General features: G+C 62.8%; 3 protein-coding genes across 4 annotated transcripts; 2 read left to right on the top strand and 1 right to left on the bottom strand.

Moving 5' to 3' along the window:
• Window positions 1-1,427: 1,427 nt before the first annotated feature.
• SLC7A3 (solute carrier family 7 member 3) lies at window positions 1,428-8,589 on the top strand. 2 transcript variants are annotated; one of them, XM_067303996.1, is made up of 12 exons: window positions 1,428-1,623; window positions 3,212-3,620; window positions 3,900-4,058; window positions 4,132-4,312; window positions 4,396-4,508; window positions 5,258-5,480; window positions 5,555-5,694; window positions 5,796-5,898; window positions 5,983-6,194; window positions 6,748-6,914; window positions 7,171-7,279; window positions 7,538-8,589. In XM_067303996.1, the coding sequence occupies exons 2-12, from the start codon at window positions 3,251-3,253 to the stop codon at window positions 7,669-7,671; spliced, it is 1,911 nt and encodes a 636-aa protein (XP_067160097.1). In that variant the 5' UTR covers window positions 1,428-1,623; window positions 3,212-3,250; the 3' UTR covers window positions 7,672-8,589. The 2 variants fall into 2 exon arrangements, with proteins under 2 accessions (XP_067160097.1, XP_067160098.1); XM_067303997.1 differs by lacking the exon at window positions 1,428-1,623 and adding an exon at window positions 2,278-2,294.
• A 2,718-nt stretch (window positions 8,590-11,307) lies between these two features.
• LOC106492455 (serine protease 23-like) lies at window positions 11,308-13,552 on the top strand. Its single transcript, XM_013952334.2, has one exon. The coding sequence runs from the start codon at window positions 11,584-11,586 to the stop codon at window positions 12,649-12,651; it is 1,068 nt and encodes a 355-aa protein (XP_013807788.2). The 5' UTR covers window positions 11,308-11,583; the 3' UTR covers window positions 12,652-13,552.
• A 1,454-nt stretch (window positions 13,553-15,006) lies between these two features.
• LOC106487859 (nuclear cap-binding protein subunit 2) lies at window positions 15,007-17,994 on the bottom strand. The gene is made up of 4 exons (XM_067303959.1): window positions 17,804-17,994; window positions 17,355-17,536; window positions 16,439-16,577; window positions 15,007-15,766 (listed from the first exon to the last, which is right to left on the bottom strand). The coding sequence occupies exons 1-4, from the start codon at window positions 17,888-17,890 to the stop codon at window positions 15,668-15,670; spliced, it is 507 nt and encodes a 168-aa protein (XP_067160060.1). The 5' UTR covers window positions 17,891-17,994; the 3' UTR covers window positions 15,007-15,667.
• Between the last annotated feature and the right edge of the window lie 39 nt (window positions 17,995-18,033).

Here is an 18,033-nt window from a genome sequence, read left to right on the forward strand (position 1 = left end):
GCAGCCCCAGGAGAGCAGCTTGGGCAGCACCGCTGCCCGTGGCACCGGCTGTGGCCCAGCCTGGGGAGGTCACTGCAAGCTGCTGGCGGTTCGGCGAGGCGAGGGGGGGATTTCCTCCACCTTCATCTTGAGCTCACTTCCTTCCTAGCAGGGCGCGCGCGGCTGGGGAGGGCAGGGGCATCACTGGGATGCAGTTCATTTATCCGCGCGGGGCCGGAGAGCGAGAGGAACGTCTGCATCACAGCCCGGCGGCTGCTTTCGCAGGATGCTGCCGGGCCCTTTCCATCGCCTCGAGCCCGTGATGGGGCCGAGCGGAGCCTTTTGTCTCCTCCCCGCGGGGCTCCGCGCGGGAAGCCTGTTGCTGCCGAGCGGCTGGCGCGGAGGCTTGCCTGCGCTGGCAGGCAGCTGCCGGCTTGCTGCCTGCCTTTGCTCTGCCTCGCAGCGGGCTGCTCGGCGCGGGGGGGCCGCGTTGCATCAGGAGCGGGTTTCGAGGAGGCCGGTCTCAGCCTGCGCTGTGCGCTGGAGGGGAGGGTGCCGACTCGTGACTCGCCCCTGACTCCGGGCCCTCTGCAAGGGGAAGCTGTTCCCGCGCCGGGCGCTTTCCCAATGCTGGCACTTCCCAGCACGCAGAGCTGCCTGTTGCTCACCGAGTTTCTCCGTCTTGCGAGTGGCGAGGATGCTGCCCGGCACGGTGCTCCTGCGCCTCGGCTGGCCTCCCCCGTGCCACCGTGCCGGGGGGCTGCGCCTGCCCGCTGCGCCCCAGCCTCACTCCGAGCCCTGGAGCAGGCTGCATCCTCCCAACACGGAGAGCCGAGCCCGTGGGAGGGCTGTGTTTGCGCTCCGGGAAACCTCTCCCTCCTCGTCCTTTCCCTGGGGGGAAGCGTGGCTGGTGCCGCTGTTTGCATTTCCCCCTCGCTTTGGCCTCAGATGCTGCAGGGCCACGGCGGGAGCGCTCCCTGGGGTGCCAAGCCGTGCCGGGCCGACCTGGCCGCGTGGGCTGCCATAAAGAGATGCAATCTATGACTTAAAAAAAATATAGAGAGAGAGAAAGAGAGAGAGAGAAAAAAATATATATATTTTTTGGACTTAAAAAAGGGTGGTGGCTGCAGGCAGCAGGAATGGCCCATGCCGCCGGGAGCTGGGCAGTCCAGTAGGGATGCGGGGACCCTGGAGGCGTCCTGCGCCGCTGGATGGCACCGGCACCGGGGCCAGGACCTTGGCCGGGCCGGGCTCGCCGCTGGGGCCGCACCGGGGTCGCCGGAGCCCCCGCACCGGGCTCCGCTGCGGGCGCGGGGAGGCGCCGGTGCCCGGGGCGGGGCGGGGCGGGAGCGGCGGGTCCCGGGCGGGCGGGCGCGGGACGCGGCGGAGCCGCCGGTGCCCGGGGCGGGGCGGGAGCGGGGGGCGAGCGCCGAGCCGGTTTCCGGGGCTCGGCCCGGGGCGGCGCCGCTCCGCCCGCCGGATGCGGGATCGCGCCGCCCTTCTACCCCCCCTCGGCGGCGGCACTAGCATTAGCACTCCCGGGGCGAGCGGCGCGGAGCGGAGCGGAGCCGCGCGGGACCGAGCCACGCGGGACCGGACCGGACCGAGCTGTGCCGAGCCGAGCCGGGCTGAGCCGAGCCGCCGGTAAGTGGCGGCGGGCGCCGCTGCCGGGTGGCGCAACCGGTGCCGCGCTTGCATCAGCCGCACGTGGCCGCCCGCGGCTCCGCGCCCGCTCCGCCCGCGGCTGCCGGGGCTCCGCGCTGCTGCCCGGCGGCTCCCGGGGCCGGGGGCAGCGGTGGGAGGTGCCCGCCCAGCTCCGAGCACCGGGGCCGGTGTCCCGGGCCGAGCCGGGGCTCCCGGGGCAGCCGCCACCCGGGGCCGCGGCGCGATGCCGCCAGTGGCGGGAGCCCTCGCACCGACACGTCGCTTGGCGCTTCGGCCTCGCGCTCTGCGTCGCATCCGGCCCCGGCGCGGGGCTGCTGCGAGACCCTCGCTCGGCCCCGCCAGCCCGGCTCCGGCGGTGGTCCGGGCGCCCAGGACGGCTGGCACCGAGCGCGTCCCTTCTGCCAGCCCGGCGGCCCCGTGCTCGCGGGTTACAGCCCTCGCGCCAGGTGTCAGAAAGCCTCGGAGCGAAGGAGCAGCGCGGGGGAAAGCGGCGGCAGCTGCAGGGCGGGCGCCGGTGCAGGGACACTTGTTGTTTTCTTGAAACCTGGCAAAAAATCTGACCTGAGCTGGGGGGGTTCATCGCGCTTCTGCTCTGGGCTGCGGCCGAAGTGGAACAGGCCAGCTCGGATGGAGGTTTCCTCAGAAACGAGGTGGGTTGCTGGCTGTGGGGAAGCAGCCGAGCTGGTGGCTACCGAAGCAACCCCGGTAATCCCTCTGCTCTGGATCCCGAGTTCCTGCTGGTGTGTTTTTATGCTGATACGTACAACGCGATAGGTTATCGGTCCTGCTACAGGCACCTGGCTGAAACATGTCACGTTTCCCAGATGCCAGGTGGAACGGGGAAATAGCTGTCAGGAAGAGCGTGCTGGGAGGCTGCAGCGCTAGGCTGATGCCGAGCTGCTCCACGGCATCGCTAGCCGGGATGGCGAACAGCGCTCCCGGGAGCCCACGGGCCTGCGCGGCGTCCGGCCGCAGCTGCGGGAACGTCGGCGATGGGCCCCGAGGGCCGCCGCTGCGTGTCTGGCCATGCGTCCCCGCGCTGGGAGCGAAGGAGGACTTGCCGTGTCCCAGTGACTCAGCCCGCTGGCGAATCCTCGCCGGCAGCTGCAGGAATGCTTTGTCTGCCTGCCATCGCCTCTGTGCACGCCCACGCGCCGGGCCGCGGGGATGCGCCAGCAGTCGAGTTTGGGCTCAGGGCTCGCCAGGCTGCCAGAGGAGCGGGGAGTTGTGCAGAGGCAGTGGGCAAGCGCTGGGACGTGCCCGGGGGCCCGAGGGTGTGGACCGCACAGCGCTTGTGCAACCAGCCCGTTTCCCACGACGGCATTGCCGTGTCGGTCCCCTGCTCGCTCTCCCCGTGCCAGGGACTGACGTGGAGGCTGCGGTGAGACCTGGGTGGGTGGAGACCGGGCAGCCCCCCAGGTGGGATGGAGCAAGCTGAGAAGCTCCTGCTCCTCCAGGCTGGCAGTGGTGTCACCGCTCACGCCCTGGTCCCTGGGTCCTGCTGCCCGTGGCCTGACATCTGCACAGGATGCCAAACTTCATGTTCTTATGGTCACTTCTTTTCCAGGGGTTTTGAGCAGCTGGGCACCACCTGCAAGAGGACAAGATGTTCGGGGGAAAAATGACCAGCGTTGGGAAGAAGCTGATCCGCCGGCGAGTGGTGGATCTGAGCTCCGAGGAGACACGTTTCGCTCGCTGCCTCTCCACGCTGGACCTCATCGCTCTGGGGGTGGGCAGCACGCTGGGGGCCGGCGTCTACGTGCTGGCAGGGGAGGTGGCCAAGGAGATGGCTGGCCCCTCCATCGTCCTCTGCTTCCTGGTGGCTGCGCTCTCCTCGGTGCTGGCCGGGCTCTGCTACGCCGAGTTTGGGGCCCGCGTCCCCAAGACGGGCTCTGCCTACCTCTACAGCTACGTCACCGTGGGTGAGATCTGGGCTTTCACCACCGGCTGGAACCTCATCCTCTCCTATGTGATAGGTACGCGGCACTGCCGGAGCTGGAGGGGTGGCCCAGGACCAGGCAGGCACAGCTGGGCAGGGTGTTGGTGGCATGTGCCCGTGGCGTCCTGGCGAGTGGCACAGTGGTGGCAGAGGCTCGTGCCAGGGCTGTGCTGGGGGTCAGCGCTTGGCGCTGCAAGGGCTCAGCGTGGGGTGGGTGCTCTTGGGACCGGCAGGTTGGTGCTGGGGTGGGGGGCGGACGCGTGGGACGGCGTCTCGCCAGGGCTCTGGGCTGATGTGCAGCTTTGCCGCTTGCCAGGCACGGCCAGCGTGGCCCGCGCGTGGAGCGCGGCCTTCGACAACATCATCGGCAACCACATCTCCACCTTCTTCATGAACAAGACCACGGTGCAGCTGCCGGGGGTGCTGGCCGAGCGCCCCGACTTCTTCGCCCTGATCCTCATTGCGCTGCTCACAGGTGAGTACGTGGGAACGGGGCCGTGGGGAGGCCACGCGACCAGCGCTGCCCTGCTCACACCCTCCGCCCCCAGCGCTGCTGGCTTTCGGCGTCAGCGAGTCCGCCCTGGTGAACAAGATCTTCACGGCGGTCAACCTGGTGGTGCTGGGCTTCGTCATCATCGCCGGCTTCGTGAAGGGAGACATCAAGAACTGGCAGCTCACGGAGAAGGACTACATCAACCGCTCGCACCCGGTCACGCCGGAGGACATCAGGTGAGGAGAGCCGATGTGCCGGGCCGGGTCCCGTCTCCTGGAGGTGCCCGGCGGCGATGGTGACCGCGGTCTCTCCCTTCCAGGAAAGAGGCCTTCGGCTCGGGCGGGTTCATCCCCTTTGGACTGGAAGGGATCCTGACGGGCGCTGCCACGTGCTTTTACGCCTTCGTGGGGTTCGACTGCATCGCCACCACGGGTGAGGCTTCGGGAACGGCGGGTGGCTCTCCGCTCGCCTCCGGCGGCGTGGGCGTTCCCGCAGAGTGCCGGCGGGCAGCTTCCCCCCGGAGCCCCCGGGAACGGCCGCCGTTCCGAGCCCGGCGCTCGCTGCCTGCCGTGGGAAAGGGCCGCTCCCACGGCTCCGCGGGGCTTTCGCTGCGGTTGGCTCCGGCCCCCAGCTGCTCCGGCGCGGACGGCCTCGGCAGCCTGCCCTCGCCCCGGAGCGGGCGCCCTCCCTGCGGCCGTGGGCGGCTCCCGCTGCGGGGGGCCGCTCAGCTGCAGGCGCGGGGCCGCGGCGGCGCTGGGAACCCGCCACCGCCGCCGCCTCCCGGTTATTTCCCAGCCTCGAGCAGTGTTTGCCTAAGCGGCTAAATTCCTGCAGAACCGACTTTCTGCAGCCCTCTTAATTCCCTCCCGTTCCCCCAGGAATCTGCTTAGTAGGTTGCCGGTACGAACTGTTCGGCCCCGATGCCGCGTCCGTGCCTCCCGCAGGCAGGGGCTGGGCTCGATCCTGCTCCTCCGCTCCAGCGCTGAGCGTGCAGGGGAGCTCAGCGCCGCCGGAGAGCGTGCTTCCGCGCGGGTTGAGGGCGCCGGGGGCCTCGCAGCTCTGCGCTTAGGCGGAGCGGCTGGACTTAACCGGCCTCCGCGGGAGCCGGAGCTGCCGGCCGGGGACGCAGAGGCCCCGCGGGTCCCCCGCTGCCACCGACGGCGCCGCTTGCCTCCGCGCAGGGGAGGAGGCCAGGAACCCGCAGCGCTCCATCCCCATCGGCATCATCGTCTCCCTCCTCATCTGCTTCGTGGCCTATTTCGGCGTCTCGGCGGCGCTGACCCTCATGGTGCCCTACTTCCTCCTCAACAAGGAGAGCCCGCTGCCCGAGGCCTTCAAGGCGGTGGGCTGGGAGCCGGCGCGCTATGCCGTCGCCGTCGGCTCGCTCTGCGCCCTCTCCACCAGGTAGGGCTGGCCCCGGGCCGCGGCGCCGGCCGTGCCGCGCGGGCGCCCGCTGAGCCCTCTCCTCCCCGCCGCAGCTTGCTGGGCTCCATGTTCCCCATGCCCCGCGTGATCTACGCCATGGCAGAGGACGGGCTGCTCTTCAAGTTCCTCGCCAGCATCAACAGCCGCACGAAGACGCCCCTGTCGGCCACCATCGCCTCGGGGCTCCTTGCCGGTAAGGTCCCCCCCACCCTCGGCCGTCCCCGTGCTGGGCTCCGGGCCCTGCGAGCCGCCGGTGGAGGGGGGCCGCGCTCATGCCGTGCGCGCTCGTTGCAGCGGTGATGGCCTTCCTGTTTGACCTGAAGGACCTGGTGGACCTCATGTCCATCGGCACGCTGCTGGCCTACTCGCTGGTGGCGGTGTGCGTGCTCATTCTCCGGTGAGTGGCCTTGGGCGCGTGGTGAGCCGGGGGCTCCGCCGCGGCCGGGCGCCGAGCTGAGCGCGTCTGCCCGGCTCCGCTCAGGTACCAAGCCGGGCAGCTGAACTCGCCGAAGGCCGTGGAGATGCTGGAGCTGAACGGGAGCGAGGAGGAGAGGGCGGTCATGAACCCGTCCGTCGCCGCCGCGGGAAGCAAGGGGGAAGAGAAGCTGTCCCTGGCGACGCTCTTCAGCCCGCCCTCGGCCGCCCCCACGGCGCTCTCGGGGCGCGTCGTCTACGCGTGCGTCTCGGTCATCGGTGAGTGCGCCGGAGCCTCTGGCCTGCCCCGTCCTGCCTGCGCTCCGGATCGCCGCCTCGTTCCCGGAGAGCAGCGCCGGGGCCGGAGCCGGGGAGGGAGCGTGGGCGCGCGGGGCGGAGGAGAGCGCCCGCGGGGGCCGAGCGGGTCCCGGCGAGGGCTGGCCCGGGCAAGGAGGTCCGCGTGCCACGCCGGGTGCATGCTCAGCTCCGAAGGGGGCTGCGGGAGCTGCCGGCCCAGGGAGAGGGTCCTGGCCGCTCGCTGTGCCGGGGCGCAGGCAGAGCCGCAGGAGAGCGGCGAGCAGCTCGCTGCGAGCAGGGGCCAAGCCCGGCATCCAGGGCTTCGTCGTGCGGCCGGAGCAAGGGCCGGCTCGGCCCCTGGCAAGGCGAATTCCTCATGGCAGAGCTGTTCCCTGAACTTTGGGGGTGGCTGCTGGAGAGAGCACGGTCTGGACCCGACTGAGCCGAGCTCCATCCAGCGGCGCCGGGGTCCCGGGTGGCAGGGAAGGCAGGGAGCAGCCGTAGCAACGTGCCGTGACCGTCTCCTCTCTTGCAGCCACGCTGATCACCATCATCTGCGTGGTCCTGACGCTCAAGGTGAACGCGCTGAAGGCCGCCAGCGGGGGCTGGATCGCGGCCCTTGTGCTGCTCCTCGTCGCTCTGCTCGTCCCCACCGTCATCGTTTGGAGGCAGCCGCAGAGCAACGCGCGGCTGAACTTCAAAGTGAGTGCAGCCTCCAGGCGCTTGCGGTCCTCGCCCCTGCGGACCCCCGGCCGGGTGCAGGCTCTGAGACGGGACTTTCATCTGGGAATGGCCAGGGCCTGGAGCCGCTGCTCTCCGAGGTGCAATCCCAGGAGGGGCAGTGCCCAGGTGCTCTCCATGCTTGCTGGGCTGCGGCATGGGTGGGATCCGTCCGTGGCCAGGAGCAGCCTGGGGTGCCTTCAGGCACAGCTGACGTGGCGCCTCTTGTCCCTTGCAGGTACCTTTCCTCCCGCTCCTGCCGCTCTTCAGCATCTTCGTTAACATCCTGCTCATGGTGCAGCTGAGTGCGGGCACGTGGGTGCGCTTCGCCATCTGGATGGCCGTGGGTAGGTGTCCTGCGGAGGAGAGCGCGGTGCCCCGCGCGGGATGGGCTCCACGTTGCTCTCTCGGGCCGGCGAGCGGCAGGTTCATGTTTGCTGGGCGGCGGAGAGGAGCCTGCACGCGGGGCGGCTGCAGCTCTCCGTCGGGCTCCGAGCCCCGCGGGTGATCCTGCAGCTCTGCCTCGCGTCCGTCCTGGGAGGCTCTGGCTTTAGACCGGCTGCCCGCCTGCCGCGGTCCGTTGCATTGCGGAAACTGTCTTGCAGGTTTCATGATCTACTTTGGCTATGGGATTCGGAACAGCGTGGAAGGGAAAAGCGCCAGGGAACCCCGTGCCGCGGTAGAAAAACCTCTGCACCATCCTGCATTGGACCTGAGCCCCGGGGCCGCTGCGGTCTGAGCTGGTCGCGCTGGATCCCTGGACCCTGTGGACCTCTGCCAGTATTTCTGCTTGGGGACACGATTGCAAACCGCGCGGGGGGGGGGGGGGGGGGCGAGTCCCAGAGCCAGGAGTCCTGACTGCAGAGCCTGCTCGGGCGCTGCCCTTTCCCCTCGCGGAGCAGCGGTTGCGGAGACGAGTCCCCGGCGCCGGCGGTGCCCACCGGGGACGAGTGCCCCGGGCGGCACGGGGCCGGTCTCGGCAATCCCCGCCGCCAAGGGGCAGTGGTCCCGCCGCCGCACAACCTGCTGTCCGAAATGCTGCTTTGCCCGCCCGCGGGAGGCCCCATGCGATAGCGCAGCTGTATTTATTCGGTCTGTCCATGTGGCTGTGGTCGCCTCTGTGTGTTTTCGAAGCGCCGTGGTGGTGCAACTCGCCCTGGTCCCGCCGGCAGCGCGGGGCTCGGCAGAGCCAAAGCCGCTCCCCGGTTTTGCACACCCCCCCTGCTGCACCCCGTGCTGCCCCGATCCCTGTGCTAGGTGTGAGCATCTAGCTCCGGCATCCGCGGAAACGTCAGCGGTGTAGCTGCGTCAGTGTCCAAACTCGTACGCCTTTGTATAATTGGTGTTTTAATGTTGACTTTTATACCTATTAAACTGAATGTTTTTTTAAACGCTGGGCTCTGGTTGCTCCTGCTGCAGCTTGTTTGAATGCCCACGCTCGCTGGCAGCCTGCGGCCACGGACCGTGTGCGGGCGCCCGGGGGCGGGAGAGGCGCAGCCGGAGCGGACGCGCTGGGGCAGGGCCACCCCGGTGGCGGTGAAGCTGCTGCCGGTACCCGGTGCCCCGGCTGTGCCCTGCAGGCCCCCGGGCAATCGTGGCAGCAAAGACCTTGGAAACCCCCGGAGGCTTCGGCAACGGCCTGCGGAGGAAGCGTGGCCAGGAGCTGGGCCGCATCCATGCGAGGAGATGATTTCTCGGATTCTAGTCTGGTCTAAATCAGCCCTGACAGATTATTTTGCAAAATAAACTAATTTAGGGCAGATGGATTTTGCCTGGATTTGGCATCTCTCCGTGCTTGCTGGCAGATGAGTAGGGTCACGGTACGGTCAGCAGCAAGGCCCCCACGCCACCAGCTCCGCTTGGCCCTGGGGGTGCAGTTGCAGGCTCTGACCCACAGCTGAGCGTGGGGCAACGGGGGCTGCGTCACGGCCCCCACTGCCCGGGGCTGGGACACCCCTCGGCGCGAGCCGGGGGCTGCGAGGGCACCCTCAGCCCTTGTCCCTCGCAGGTGCTCCCAGCTCTGCCGAAGCCCTGCTGTCCCACGGGGCCCCACCAGACACGATGTCCCCCCCCCCCCCCACAGGTGTCCCTGGACGGAGGGGCAGCGCAGGGGGTCCGGCCGAGCCCTGGCCCCGCAGTCCCCTGGCAGCGGGGCCCTTGTCCAGCGGTGCAGCACGCTGCTGCAGCCACCCCGTGCCCACTGGTGGCCTGCGTGCATGTCTGTGCCCCTGTGCATGCCCGCATGCAGCCCACATCCTTGCGTGTGAGCGTGCCCGCAGGCATGCACGAGTGTGTGTGTGTGCCGGCTGCATGAGTGCCCATGTCCATGCATGTGCACACGTGTGCACGGTGCTGCCCGGGGCCGTGCCCTGCTCTGGGGTGCTCCGCCGAGCACCGGTGGCCCTGTGGCACCGAGCTCCTGCTGCTGCAGCCCGGCAGGGAGGGGGCTGCCGGGTACCCGCTGCCCTGACGGTGCGTATCGAGCCGAGCTGCGCCGCCGCCAGGAGCAGGTGCCCGTGGGAGTGCGGTGGCCGCTGTGTCCCCCCTGCCGTGGAGCACCGCCGGAGCAGCCCCTCCGTGGGTGGCTAGAGCCCTGCGCTGGCCGCGAGCCCCGGCGGGTGCCCTCTCCGGGAGGGCGAACCCGGCCCTGCTGCCGCCTGCCCGCTGCCCCCCTTCGCCCGGCCCGGCTGCCGGGGGTGGCGCGGTGTCTTCTGCGCTCGCCCCGGGGCAGCGTCTCTGCCTTTCATGGGCCCCTATTAACTTTTTTTGTGTAACTAACTCAGCACATCAGATGCGGAGATGAATAATGAGGCGCCGGAGCCCGAGCATGTTGTAGGCACAAGGGAGAAGTCGCTGCCGCTCCCACGGCTTTAACCGCTGCCGTGCCAGACTGCGTGTGGCCCAGCGAGATGCCTCCGATAGAGACCAGGGCTCCGGCACGCGGAGAGACGCAGGGAGGATGCTGCTTTCCGGGGGAAGCGACCTCGGCTGCCAGGCGTTCGGGACTCCAGGGTGGGCTTTCCCCTCCCGCGTGAGCCTGGAAGGGATGATTTTCCGATTCCAGAAAACGCAGCGAAAAGCAGTGCCACGGAGCTTGGCTCCGACGCTGGGAGAGCTCTTCATCCCGACCCTGCACGCAGCTGCCCGTGGTCGTTTGCCCCCATCAGCCCGGAGGATTTCGGCTCCAAGTCGCAGCGTGACTGTGCTGCTCGCCCCGGAGCTTCCCGGGGTGGTCCGAGCCCCGGCAGAGCGGCTGGGAGAACGTGCTGGAGGGAACCCAGCCTGCGCTTCGGAGTTGATGGAGCCGCGGAATGGTTAGTCTACTTAGGCGTGCTCTGACTCCCCCGCGCGTGCCTCTGGCTTTCCCGCTGCGTGGGCGCCAGGCAGGCCGGGCACCAGCGTGGGCAGGAGCAGGGGCAGCGGCAGCCAGGGCTGGCTTGTGTTTCGGTGCTCTCTCTGCAAAGCCCTCCCTAGCTATCGCGCCGAGCGGGGGGGGCTCCCAAGCAAGCCCCCCACCCCAGGAGCTCTCAGGTTTGTCACCTTTCTGCAGCTGCGCCTCCTGCATTTAAAAGGGAGCTGGAGGGTTGCTGGGCTCCAGCTCCGTTTGGCCCGAGCCGTGGCGGGGGCTGTCGCGGGGGCCGGCGGTCGGGGCAGCGTCGTGGCCGCGGGGGCCGGCGGGTCGGGGATGCGGGGTGCGCGGAGAGCTCCGTGGCCTCCCTCCTCGCCTGGCTCCACCCTCCCGTTCCCCCGCGGCTTTCATAGCGGACGCGCTGCCACGTGTCCCGCGCAGACCCCGGCCGCCCTGGGGGAACGCGGGGCTCCCCCCGCGGAGGCGGCCCAGCAGCTCTCCCCGCGCGCCGGCTGTTGCTCGAGGAAGACCCCGCGAGAGGTCTACCCCGTCCCGGTGGGCACGCGCGGGGCAGCGTGGAAGGGGAAAGCTGAGCCGTCTGCGCTGCAGAACCTGCCCCCTGCAAAAAGCAGGGGTGACCAGACCCATGGTGAGGCAGCAGCAGGCTCAGTTTTAAACCGGGTAAAACGATCAGTTTTGGAGAGCCGGGGACTGAACTGGAGCCCTCAGTCCAAGTTAAAACGGGCTGTCTTGTCCTGGAGTTAATACACCGCTTTCTTTCCTGTAGGAACAGCCGGACAGAGCTGTCACCTCATTCTGCAGCCAGCAGGTACCATCAAATCCTCCTCCTCCTCCTCCCCCCAACAGGTGACTGGGCGGCAGAGCGGCGTGGAGGTGGCGGATGGGTGGGACGCGTCCCAGCGGGGCGGTGAGGAGGCGCCGGGCCCTGGAATCCGGGGAATCCACCTCGGGGCAGGCGGAGCTGCTGGCGGGACAGAGGAAACTCATTGGCTCGTGATACTCCTGCGGCGGTGCAGGGTTGCGCTGCAGGGCCCCACCGGCCAAAAGATCAAAGCCCGCGCCGCATTAGATTGCCATCTCGATAGTCACTCAGCTCCAGGCAGGTCCTGACCCTCCTGCTTTCTGTGGCAGCAGCTTAAGCGTGAACCACTCGGGAGCTGGCCTAAGGCCACATGCATCCAATAATCCTCCCAGCCTCCAGCCGCAGCAGGTGGCCAGCTCGCAAATCGGGCGAGCTTAATTGTCTCCTTGCTTTGCCTCTGCCTTTGCAGGTCCGTCACGATGACTTGCTGCCAGGTGGTCGCTGTGGTCTTGCTTTCCTTTCTTCACAGCGCTGCAGCTGGTGACCCGATTCCCGCTCTCGTTCCCCAGTCCACGCTGCAGCTAGCCAAACCGCGGTTCTTGGCGCAGCCCGTCCTGGAGCTGATGACACGCTGTGATGAAGCTTGTGCTCAGCAGGAGGCTGCCTTGGTCCCCCAGGATTTCCAGGAGTATCTCTCCTACGAGACGGTGTATGCCAATGGCACCCGCACCCTCACCACAGTGGAACTGAGCCTGCAGGAGAGTGGCCTGGAGAGGAGATGGCAGAGGCGGCGTGTGCGGCGCAAGCGGCAGATTTACGGCATAGACGGGCGGTTCTCCATCAGTGGGAACCACTTCCTGATGGACTACCCCTTCTCTGCTACTGTCAAGATCTCCACAGGGTGCACAGGGGTGCTCGTGTCCGAGCGGCATGTCCTTACTGCTGCCCACTGCATTCACGATGGCAAAGACTATGTGAAGGGGGCCAAGAAGATCAAGGTGGGTTTCCTAACACCGGTGCAGAGCGCTGGCAACGGGACAGAGAGGCTGGCGATGCGCTGGGCACGTGTGCAGCGCACACTGGTGCCCAAGGGCTGGATCAGGGGCCCCAATTCGGTCAGCATGGACTACGACTATGCCCTTTTGGAGCTGCGCAGGCCCCACCAGCGCTCACCCATGAAGCTAACAGTGGCTCCAGCAGCGGAGGAGATGGCTGGGAAGAGGATTCATTTCTCGGGGTTTGACAGCGACCGGCCGGGCGAGCTGGTATACCGCTTCTGCGGGGTGGAAGGTGAGACGGTCCACCTCATCTATCAGCACTGTGACGCCAGACCTGGCGCCTCAGGCTCTGGGGTATATGGCAAAGTGTGGGACCCCGTACAACACAAATGGGAGAGGAAGGTGATCGGGGTCTTCTCAGGGCACCAGTGGCTGGAAGTAGCTGGGGAGCAGCACCACTATAACGTTGCTGTTCGCCTGACCGCTTTAAAGTTTGCTCAGATTTGTTACTGGATCAAAGGGGACTACAAAAACTGTCAGAATGAATGAGAACTACAGTCTTCCTCTTCCCCTCCCCAGCGCAGAAAAGCTTTGAGAGTGTGGTGTTCCCAAACAAGCGTGGCTGAGGGGTATGAGGAGGAGCAGGGCCCTACTGTTGAGTGAGGAGGAGGGAGAGGATGCCTGCGCCGCTTCCCGGCAAACTTCTATGCTGCTAAACTTTATTCTGTCCTCCCGCACGGAGGAACACGGTCTGCAGATCAAAAGGGATACAGAGGAGAAGGACTCACTAGAGACAAAGTCCTGATCCCTTGGAAAGCCTGAAGGGTTTAAGCCCCCTTGGTGGTGCTAGCGTGAGCTCAGCATCAGGATTCTTTGCAAAAAGAGCTTGGCTGTCAGCCAGGAAGAGTGGCCTCTGCTTGCAGCACGCTGCTGCTAATGACTCTGGGAGGCAGCCACATGCTTGCTGCTAAGCCGTACTAAATTTCTCTTGGGTCTCATCAGGTCTCTAGGTTTGTTGGCTGCACTGCCCAGCTTGGCACTGCCTCTGCTCCGAGGACAAAGAGTTTTCTCTTCTAACAGGATCTTTGTGTGCTGATGAAAGGTGCCTGAAAAGCCGCCCTGGAGCCAGAGTCCTGCGGGTACAGACTGTGCCACAGCAAGGGGCCTGGCCAGGGAGGGAGGGGTTGCTCCAGGACGCTGGCAGTCGCTGCTGCCTGATCGCACTTGGGGCAAGGACACCTCTTCTGACTGATACAGGGTGGTGCGATGCGGGTACCCATACGCTGCAGCACAGGCCCAGACCTGGGAGCTCCCACTAGCTTGTAAACTTTCTCATCAATTTTTGGTTCCGTTTGGGATTGTATTCTAGAGGGAAGGGACTTTGGCATTTACTGCAGCTGTAGTATTTGAGATAGATTCTTTTAGGTTAATGTACGTATTTGAATAAAAGGTTAACACAAATCCCTTTGCAAAGGTCATGTATGAAAGGGAATGGTGCATAGCTTGCCAACCCCGGTTTGGGACTTGCTGAAGGAGATACTCTTTCCCCAGACTGAAGAGAGGGGCACAGGGAGACCTCTGCATAAAGCTGAAATCGTAATATCTTTTACAGAGACAGCAACAGACTGATGCCTTCTCCAGTAATAAAACAGTCCAGGCACCCATTCAGGCTGAACAGACTTCCGCGCGTCCTGTCATGTATGCAGGACTGAGATGCCCAACAGGCCATACCAGGCTCTTCCAGGAGCAAGCTGAAGGCTTGCCTTATGTATCCCTACTCAAGGGACTCTTTTGCAAATCCAACAATCTAATGGCAGATATCCCTCCCTGTCTTCCTCACCTTTTGCCTTTTCCTTGCTATGTTTGCCTAAGAAATATTCTCTCTGTAACTCATGTCCTTCACAAAGCACCTCACGCTGATGCTGCTTTGCCAGGCTGGACAGATGACTGCTTATATTTTTCCCTCTTAAGTCAACTTCCTGCTCCTTCTCGCTGCATCCCAGGAACAGTCTGTATCACAGGTCTGTCAACTCGTGTCATTTCTTAGATCTGCTGAAGGCTTAACACGCAGTTCCTTCAAAACCTGTGACAGCTGAACAGATGCAGCAACCTGACTTGCATGAACAAGCAGGTAGGAGACATTTCAAAAAATTAAATGCAATCCCCCCGCGCCTTGCCCCAGTTGTCAATGTCAAGACTCCAGGGTAACTTGAGCGTTGAAGTAATTTATGCCTGGTCTATATATGGATGTGCAACACAGACTGCATTATCTTGGATAATGCAAGAGAAATTGTGACTACAGGTTATTGGGCTGGGAGCAGCTGCTATTATTTGCCTAATACAAAACCAATTTACAGTCAGAGTTTAACTTGTGCAATGGAACTGCCTGACCTGAGAGGTGCTGGTTTCAGTTCCTCTCTGGTCCCTTGCTCAGACCAAGGCACAAGTTAGTGTCGGCCGTGCTCTTCATACCTCTCACAAAAGGGGAAGAAAGCTTGTTATAAACACAGAATAAGGGAGTTTCTGGTTCCTTCATCTCTTAAGTGCACGTTGGGCCTTTGTATCGCTTTTGACATTTCTTGGATTCTGGAACTAACTACATAGAGGATAGAGAAAAACTTCCTAGAATCTCCTGGTGCAAAACATAAGGACTTGCCTTATTTAGAGCAGCTGTATACTTTTTTTTTTTTTTTTAAAGGAACTTCCTTCTGATTTCAGCCAGCAGCTATTGCAAAACATAATGGAAGGAAAAGCCAGTACCAAGAGGGAGGCCAAGAGAAAGACAGCAAGACTCATTTGTGTTCCCTTTTAGTGTTTTTCTGTTCACAGCTTTAAAATGCCACCAGGGCATGCTCCCCAGCTTCTGTCATACAGCTAACGTTCTGATGCACAAACTGCAGCAGGTACAGGACTCACTGTTTATTTAAAAAATTGAAATAAATTTTAACAAAGTCACGCCGAACAGTGAGGATCTGAAAAGCCAGGCAGCACTGGGGTCATCACAAAGAAAGGCTCTGCAGGCCTGACCAAGCCGAGGACTAGATGTGCAGACAAGCACCTCCAAGTGGACAGTAAGACCTTGTTACACTTCTCTCATCTAAACAGCAATACTGTTTTTTAAGCAGATGGAGACTGTAAATTGGAGATCTGAAACTCTGGTGCATCTCTACAAGGTGCCCAGACACCTGGAGGGCTTTGAGGTGGGTAAACTTCCCAGAAGTTCCATTTGAGAGCGACCACGGCTGCGGCGACAGCCTGGAGGAAGCCACCCGCTTAGCTGCAACGTGAAGAGTACGTCGTGGCACAAGGTCAGTGTGACATGCTGCATTTCTTCTTACCCAGAATCCTGCAGAGCTGTCCGTTTTTTCCCTTGTTGCCCTGTATCAGCACAGAACATCCTCTCTAGCCCAGAAGGAAGGGGGAATGAACACATGTATATCCACAGTCTAAGGAGAGTCACCTTTTGCTGGAACTTGTATCTCACTCCCTACCCCAATCCAAAATGCAAGAACAGGGCCAGCTCCGGAAGGACTGAGCCCTCTACGAGCTAGCACCCACGAGGCAATTAATAGATTGCAGGCTGATGATTTGCCTTCTGCATCTGAATGATCTTGCCAAAGCCGCCTCTTCCCACATCGTAGTCTGTCCGGTACTCATCTCGCACCTGGGGCACAGCAGTAACACACATGTTAATACCCTGTACCCCCTGTCTCCAGATAAGACTTCAGAATCATCATCCCTTCCTTGCTCCATTGGTGGGGAACTGAAATTTGGGTTACAAGCACTTCGACTTGTTTGAAATCTCTTTAAAGGATTCACCAAAAAGTTGCTGGTGGTAGTGAGAATGACAAACGAGGCTGTAACAGATGGCTAAGGTCTTTTTAAACAAGAAACAAAGAAGATCCAAAAATATTCTAATTCAACTTTGCAGTTGGCTTTCTGAACTTACCCCCCCCCCCCCAGGAAATCTGCAAAGGAATCTTACCTTCTCACTGGGGCATGCTGCTGGATTATGAGATTGGCCTAGCAGCTACATTGCCGCCCCTTCCCCCCCCCCCATTCAAATTCTGCATCATTTTAATAGTACTAGCTCAGGAATAAGGCAAATTCTGTTTGCATAGCTGGAAAGATTGGAGTCCCAGCCAGAAACTGCCTTAAGCTCTACTTCTAGCTCTAAACACCAGGGTAGCTTAGTTACCAAAACAACCTGGGAGTGGCTAAAATTCCTTATTGGGTCTTTATAATCTGCACTTTATCTTGAATAAGACAAAACTGGCAAAGCAGCACCCAATTTTAAGGAAACCAGATTCAAGGTCTGAACTAGCAATCTCTTTACCTGTCCTCCAGTCTTTCCTCTCCCATACTGTCGTCCTTCCTTAAATCCTGCATCCCAGTCAGTTCGAATGATGCGGTCATCTAGTCGAGTGCCATTGATAAATCGCATTGCGTGTTCAGCATCTGCTCTTGTGTAATATCTGAAATGTACTGTAAGGAAAACTAAACATGCTATTTTTTTGGCTGCAGGAAAAAAAAAAAGAGAGAGAGAACTATTGCATTTGAGAAACAGAGGAATCCTGCCTTCCAGCCTAAAACACTGCTCTTTTCTATTGGAACAAAAACTGCAATCATATAAATGCAAGTGAAAACAGCTCCAACTCCTTTCTAAGATGCTGCAATTCAATGTTAGTACCTGCACAGACAAGAAGTAGCTTTGGATCACTTATTTCAGAAGTAGATGAAACAAATGTGTTAAAGCTTTGCTACGGGCAAGAAATCTGTAATATATCTTCTTATATTATGTGAAACTTGACTGAATTTGAACAAGATCAGCAGGCCTCCCAGGAGGGCTTTGCAAGATCATTCTACTATTTCATTCAGGTGTGAAGTTAAGGTGAGAAAATGAACATGTGCTTTTAACTTTGGCCACACAAGAGGTCAGACTGGTGAGTTCTTCTTGGGTGCTAAAATCTGTTCTAAAAATAATGAATTAAAGGTGCTCTCTGCCACCTCCAAAAAATATGGAAGTGATAGCACCTTTCACTTACAGTGCTGCAGTAAGACCTGTCTCTGAACGAGGATAGAGGGGGGGGGAAAAAGCAGAGAGGATGGAAGAAATGTGCTTGATAGGGAGAATCTGTGTTTTGCTGCCTTTCAAGTTTTCCACAGCAGCGCCGCTAAGCTTGCTACCCAGAGAGGAGCTAGGGGTGGCACCCAGGAGCCGGCTGGCAGCAGCAGGGAACCAGGAAGGATACTCTACAAAGCAGAAGCCGCAGGGAGTTTTCTTGATCTTGTCCAGCCCCATGACAATCCTCTTGACGTCCCCGCACTTGGAGAAGAGCTCCTGGATCTGCTCCTCGGTGGTGTAGAAGGACAGGTTGCCCACGTACAGCGTGGAGGAAATCTTCAGGGATTTCTCCTGCAGCTGCCTGCTACCCTGAGGGCAGAGTCCAGCACGCAGCGGGGTGAGCTATGCCCGCCCCGGGGGGCGCCTCCGCGCACCGGCCTGCCCCGCGCTGCGCCACCCGCCGCCCCTCAGGCCCCGACCCCATCGCGGTGCCTCACCCGGCCCCGCCGCCCCCATCGCGGTGCCCCCCCCCCCCCCGCTCCGCGCCTCAGGCCCCGCCGCCCCTCCCCCCTCTCCTCAGCGCCTCAGGCCCCGCCGCCGCCGCCGCGCGCGCGCGCGCGCTCTCCGGTGCCGCACCCGGAAGTGCTGGTCGCGGTACTGGCTGATCTCGCAGTAGGAGTCGCTGTTGAGCCCACTCAGCGTGGTGTGGAGCAACCCCGACATCTCGCCCGCGCCCGGCAGGGCCCTGCTCCCGGGATCCTTCCAGAACCGGCGCGGCGCCCACCGGGCGGCGGGCGGGCGAGCGGGCCGGCCGCCGCGCGCCGCCTCATTGGCCGCGGCGCCTGCCGCTCGGGGCGGGGAGGCGG

This window comes from Apteryx mantelli, chromosome 13, assembly GCF_036417845.1.
Source record: "Apteryx mantelli isolate bAptMan1 chromosome 13, bAptMan1.hap1, whole genome shotgun sequence".
Classification (NCBI taxonomy): Eukaryota; Metazoa; Chordata; class Aves; order Apterygiformes; family Apterygidae; genus Apteryx; species Apteryx mantelli.